The sequence below is a fragment of the Quercus suber genome, unplaced genomic scaffold, assembly GCF_002906115.3.
Source record: "Quercus suber isolate HL8 unplaced genomic scaffold, Cork oak 2.0 scaffold_1062, whole genome shotgun sequence".
In the NCBI taxonomy this organism is placed as follows: domain Eukaryota; kingdom Viridiplantae; phylum Streptophyta; class Magnoliopsida; order Fagales; family Fagaceae; genus Quercus; species Quercus suber.
This window is the reverse complement of record NW_027070470.1, coordinates 101239-108080: the sequence shown is the minus strand read 5'-3', so window position 1 is coordinate 108080 and position 6842 is coordinate 101239. Positions and strand designations below refer to the sequence as shown.

Here is a 6842-nt window from a genome sequence, read left to right as displayed (position 1 = left end):
GTATTGAGCTTTCACCAAAGTTTTTTTTCTTTTTTCTTTTTCATTTTTCAAAACACACCAACCCCAAGTTTAAACTTTCAACGTTAAGGGTCTGTTTGGATATTATTATTTTGATGAAAACTGAAAATACTATAGTAAAATAATTTTTAAATAGGTAAATAGTACTATAAAATTCAATTTAAAAAAAAAATTGTTGAAATTCGTATTTACAAATTTCATAAACAGTACATGAGGCCATACAAAACATGCCAGACGCAAAAATCTTTCATTTTCAATGCAATCCAAACACAGGCTAAACCCAACAAAATAAAATGAAAGGCAGGCATTTCCTACCTACAGTCAATGGCTGCGATTATTTTTCCAACTCAATCTAACGGTCAGCTCTCTCTAACTTTCATCACATCATTTTTTTTTTTTCCATGACATGTTAGATGAGATAGCATAAATCACCACACACCTCGGACTCTCCATCATTAGCACCACCCTCTCCGTCTCTCTCTGAAAATTTTCTCTCTGTTCTTCGAGGTTGAGCCATGGCTTCCTCTACATCTCTAACCCTATCCCAGGCTCTCTTAGCCCGCGCCACCTCTCTCCACCACGCCTCCACCCAATCCTCCACCGACCGCGTCTCCCTCTCCACTTTCACCGGCCTCAAATCCTCCTCCTCCACCATTCCGCTCATCTCCTCCTCCCGCCGCGCCGCCAACCGCCGAAGCGCTTCCCTGCCCTGCCCGGCCCGTACCCGACCCGGCGTAGTCAAGGCCGTTTCAGTCGAGACCGCGGTGGACCAGGCCGCCGACACCGCATTAGTGGAGAAGTCGATCAACACGATCCGGTTCCTCGCGATCGACGCCGTGGAGAAGGCGAATTCGGGTCACCCGGGTCTGCCCATGGGCTGCGCCCCGATGGGGCACGTGTTGTACGACGAGGTCATGAGGTACAACCCGAAGAACCCGTACTGGTTCAACCGTGACCGCTTCGTCCTCTCCGCGGGTCACGGTTGTATGCTACAGTACGCTCTTCTTCACCTCGCTGGCTACGACAGCGTCCAGGTGTGCCCTCCTCATTGGACTGTCTTTTCTTTCTCGCTTTTCATTTGTCATTTTAGCACTCTCTCATGAATAAATTAGTTAGTTACTAAAGGTTGGTACCACTACCATTTAACTAACCTGGCCCGACAACAAAAGACTTTACCAGATACAAATATGTTTTTTTTTTTGAAAAACCCAAAACTAATTTTATTTTTGGATCTCAAATTTAGCAAATAACCTGTTGTTAGTTAGTTGTTATTTATTTAATTTTGATGTGATAATCAGGAAGAAGATTTGAAGAGTTTCAGACAGTGGGGAAGCAAGACCCCTGGACACCCTGAGAATTTTGAGACACCTGGTGTTGAAGTCACAACTGGTTATAACTATAAACCTTTGTCTTGGTTAAGGTTTTTTTTTTTGTTAATTAAATTGACTTTTAGATGCTTATAGTTTTTAATTATATGCAGGTCCTCTTGGGCAGGGTATTGCCAATGCTGTTGGTTTGGCTCTTGCTGAGAAACACTTGGCAGCTCGTTACAACAAGCCCGACAGTGAGATCGTTGATCATTACACGTAATAATGATTAATTCACTATCTATTAGATCTTGTAGCCACTTAATTTACTGTGCCTTAATGTTGTTTGATTTAGAGGTGTTGGGTTTTTGGTTGGTGTAGGTATGTTATATTGGGAGATGGTTGTCAAATGGAGGGGATTTCAAATGAAGTCTGTTCACTTGCCGGACACTGGGGGCTTGGGAAGTTGATTGCTTTCTATGATGATAACCACATTTCTATTGATGGTGACACCGAGATTGCATTCACCGAGAGTGTTGACAAACGTTTTGAGGGTCTTGGGTGGCACGTTATTTGGGTGAAGAATGGAAACACTGGCTATGATGAAATTCGTGCCGCTATTAAGGAAGCAAAGGCTGTGACAGACAAGCCCACTTTGATCAAGGTTAGATGTTTATTGATATGTAGATTCTTATGTTAGACTTAGGTGTTTGGTATAGAACGTAAATGATTCTTGCTTGACATATGGCTATAAAGATTATACCCAATACATAAAGCTCCCACTTCTGTGGGTTTTGGGAGAGGTGATTGTTAGACATATGGCTATGTATTGATTTATTATATTTAAAAGTTGGAATAAGTTTAATGTTTCATTAATAATTTCAACCAACTACACTTTTTAAAACTTAGTCAAAGATGGTGCGGATTTATAATAGCAGATGCTAAGAGGATATTTGTGGAAGTTTGAGACAGGATGTGTTGCCTCATGCACGCCCTTTCTTTTCCTTTAAAAGATATACTTCTGAATTTAGCAATCTATAAGTCACTCTAGTGATATAATGAAGTTATTCTTTATTTAAGTTCCTCCCAAGAACATCCTCAAGTATTTGGGATTGGTGTACTCTGGCTTCATGTTATGACTAAGTCTTTCATTTACATTTTTGCAGGTGACTACAACCATTGGTTTTGGGTCTCCAAACAAGGCAAACTCATACAGTGTACATGGAAGTGCTCTGGGTGCCAAGGAAGTCGATGCCACTAGGAAGAACCTTGGATGGCCATTTGAGCCTTTCCATGTGCCAGAGGATGTTAAAAAGTGAGGACACGTATAATTGGGTATCATTATTTGTGTTGCTACTAAGATTGATTTTATATTGAACAATTGTTTGGCCTTTCCCAGGCATTGGAGTCGCCATGTCCCCAAGGGTTCTGCTCTTGAAGCTGAATGGAATGCCAAGTTTGCTGAATATGAGAAGAAGTACAAGGAGGAGGCTGCAGAGCTCAAGTCTATTGCTAATGGTGAACTACCTGTTGGCTGGGAGAAAGCCCTTCCTGTGAGTAGCTTTTGAGCAAATTAGTTGCTCTTGATTGACCTTTGAATGTTTGCTTGCTTGCTTATGCTGCATTTAAGCTATTCTATAATGAGCATGAATGTACCTCTGGAAACTACTCTAAACAACATTTGACTACACAATTAAACCTTTTTTTTCTATCTTTTTTCTTTCAATCCCTACATTGTCCTCGATGTTGGGCATACAACTCTTGAAGAGTCTAGCAAAACCACCTGGCTGTCATGTAGAAAAGCCTCTTTTTACCATTAAGTTTTAGATATGAAATATATAGATCTCATATGGTTTTATTTTATTGCTATTTCCAGACATACACTCCAGAGAGCCCAGCTGATGCCACCAGAAATCTGTCTCAGCAATGCCTTAATGCACTAGCAAAAGTTCTCCCTGGTTTCCTAGGTGGTAGTGCGGATCTTGCATCTTCCAACATGACATTGCTGAAAATGTTTGGGGACTTCCAAAAGGACACCCCAGAAGAGCGCAATGTTAGGTTTGGTGTTAGAGAGCATGGCATGGGAGCCATTTGCAATGGCATTGCCCTTCACAGCCCTGGTCTGATTCCATACTGTGCTACTTTTTTTGTTTTCACCGACTACATGAGAGCAGCTATCAGGATTTCTGCCTTATCTGAAGCCGGAGTTATCTACGTTATGACCCATGATTCAATTGGGCTTGGAGAAGATGGCCCAACCCATCAGCCAATAGAGCACATTGCAAGTTTCCGGGCAATGCCCAACATATTGATGCTCCGCCCAGCTGATGGAAATGAGACTGCTGGAGCATACAAGGTTGCAGTTCTTAACAGGAAGAGACCCTCTATCCTTGCCCTTTCTCGGCAAAAGCTGAAACAACTTCCTGGAACTTCCATCGAAGGAGTTGAAAAGGGAGGCTACATTATTTCAGACAATTCTTCTGGTAACAAGCCAGATGTTATTTTGATTGGAACTGGTTCTGAATTGGAAATTGCTGCTCAAGCTGCAGAGGAACTAAGAAAGGAAGGCAAGGCTGTTAGAGTTGTCTCGTTCATCTCTTGGGAACTCTTTGATGAGCAATCAGATGCCTACAAGGAAAGTGTTTTGCCAGCAGCTGTGTCAGCTAGGGTTAGCATCGAGGCTGGATCAACATTTGGGTGGGAGAAACTTGTTGGAAGCAAAGGTAAGGCGATAGGTATTGACCGGTTTGGCGCAAGTGCTCCAGCAGGGAAAATATACAAGGAGTTTGGTCTTACTGCTGAGGCTGTTATTGCAGCAGCTAAGGAACTTTCTTAGGCTTGGTTTGTTCGTCTGTCTGTCACAAAAACTTGCCATTCGGCAATTGGGTTTGGGTTGGGAATTACAATGAGGAAACCATTCCCTAGAGATCTGTTTTGCAACACGGTCTCTTCTACTACAATAAAAAGGCAAGATTAAATTTTCTTCTGTTGTTATGATTCCCCAGTGGAGCATATAGATCAAAGAGAGAGTAGGGTTTATTGAATTTTCATGACTTTGTAACAACTCTTGGACATGTCTTGAGTTTTGTAATTTTATGTGGTTGATTTTAACGAGCTTCTTCATACTTCATAAGCCTCCGTCACTGTCTTCATTAATAGTTTTTTTAGCTTTTGGAGAAATTGGATCATCTTTATGAATATTTGAAATGGTTTTTGGTTCTTATGACAGTTTAAATTGTTTATCTCGAATGAACATATCAAATTTGGTAGCCCTTTATGTTTGTTTAATTTCCCACCTCCAAAAAAAGAAAAGAAAAAAAGAAATCATCTTGAATTCCTTCAAAGTTGATCGGATTGGACAAACAAAACACAAATGGATGGGTGGTTGAAATGAGGTTTTGTCCCCACCAAAAAAAAAAAAAGTTTGTGTATCAAATTGTGGATGGATAATTGTTTCAAGCCATTCAAGAAAAGTAGGTTTATCCATTTCCCTTCCTCCATTGGGATGGGACCCAATAATAAGTTAGGAAGTGAATGAAGCTTAGCCTAGTTAATTTTGGAGTATTGCCCAACTTTTGCGTTTTGAGGGTCCACTTTGTTTGCAGGGAAGGGAAGATATTGACCCAATGATAAGTTTGTGGTTGTTGAAGCTCCTGTCATCGGCTTACCTATCCATATTGTCTTCTTCTACCACCAAAAGTTCCTGCAAATGTATAGGTTGGTAATAAAACTCACTCGCTACCCCTGAGATTAACGGTCACTTTTGCTGGTGAAAATGGGACCCACTTTACAAATTTGATATATATAATATATAGACGTTTTAAAGAGGATTTGAGCATATTCAGCATGTAAAGCATATTCTCTACCACTTTGTGTGAGTGCATAGTTGGGAAGGGGTTATATGTGGCTCATTTTTGGGTACTAAAATATCTTTCTTCGTGTGGGACTAAACAATTTTGTGTCATGTATAATTTTTTAGATTAAGAACAATTTGGTGATTCTGTTTTTGGTATAAAAGTATATACTAAGTGGACATCTCTAATGAATTTGACAAATGCTCCCAATAGCCAATAGTGTTGGACGCACAAATATAGTTGGGTCAACATGTTCTATACTAGGGAACGGGTTTTTCATCTTCACAAATTTAGGTACCAACAAACGTCGGCAATAATTTTAAATGGTTTCTTGATCTGAGATTCATGGCCATTGTACACAAATATAAAATAAGACTCTTTGAGTTCTTTAGTATGTAAGCTGTAAGCAATGAATATCCTTGACGGGCAGGCTGTGGGGTTAGATAAATATTGGTTAGATCTATAGCTGACTTGACTATCTACTTAATGGGAGCTCACAGATGTTTTAGTTGACAATAGCAAATAAAAATGTGATTTTTAATACAAATTCCTGATGGTATGATATGAATCAATAAAATAATGATGTGGGAATAATAAAAACTTAAAAAGCTAATGTTTTAGGAGAATTTTTTTATTAGAGATTTATATATAGCTCCAATAGCAAATGAAAAATAATTTTTGGATAAACTACATATTTAGTCCCTATTTTTTTATACCACATTTCAATTTGGTTCATAACCTTTCAATTGTGTTAATTTGATCCCTAATCTTCAGTGTCGTGTAAATTTAGTCCTTAAGTTATATTTTGGATGAAAATTGCTGCCATAACAAATGGCTAAAATAAAATTTTAGTTTATTGTTACATCAACAGAAACTTTTTTTTTTTTTTTTTGCCATTAGACATGTCATCAATTTTCATCTAAATGATAATAGCAATGACTAAATTGACACAATATTAAAAAGTTAGGGATCAAATTAACACCATTAAAAAGTTAGAGATTAAATTAAAATATAGTAAATAGGATAAGGACGAAATACATAATTTACCTCTAATTTTTTTCATTGCACTTGACTGTAGGTGCTGTGGTAGGCCAGTGGTCACCTTCTATATTGATGCTTTTATAGTTATAATGGACTGATCAATAGGCAGACCAAACAATTTGAATTGTGGTGTCTTTAGAATGGGCAAGAGGTTCTATTTGCATTTAAAATGGGCTGTGACTTTGTGAATCAAATTTTTGCTGTGCTTCAATTAACACTTCGCATGAACTTGCCTGTGGGTTTTCAATCTTTCAGCTTTTAGTTTGATTATTTTCCCTCTAAAAAAAAGGACTATTAGTTCTTGTTTCTTTAACGCATTACAATTTACAATTTAAGGTAATACTACTAGCTTCAATTAAAAGACTCGAGGAAATTAATATGAGGCCAGGTCTCTTTCCACAGGAAATATGCAACGTACTTGCTTGCACTTCTATTGAAGACACAAGTCTATCAGGTTTAATCCTACCATTAAATTAAGACAGCTTTAGAATGAGAATCTTCACCGTCAAATTGACACCTCAACACATTTAAGCTCTAACAAACTTTCATACATTCTAATATTTTACACTTTGGACCTACCTATTGTTCTTACCTTTCCAGTCTTTTGCTTTTACCTGTTTTT

General features: G+C 38.6%; 1 protein-coding gene across 1 annotated transcript; it reads left to right on the top strand.

Annotated features, from left to right (window-relative positions):
- Positions 1–409: 409 nt before the first annotated feature.
- On the top strand, positions 410–4463 carry LOC111988462 (transketolase, chloroplastic). The gene is made up of 7 exons (XM_024020265.2): positions 410–1052; positions 1317–1407; positions 1499–1604; positions 1707–1989; positions 2492–2640; positions 2725–2878; positions 3202–4463. Exons 1-7 carry the CDS (start codon positions 534–536, stop codon positions 4159–4161), a joined length of 2262 nt encoding a protein of 753 aa, XP_023876033.1. The 5' UTR covers positions 410–533; the 3' UTR covers positions 4162–4463.
- Positions 4464–6842: the final 2379 nt, after the last annotated feature.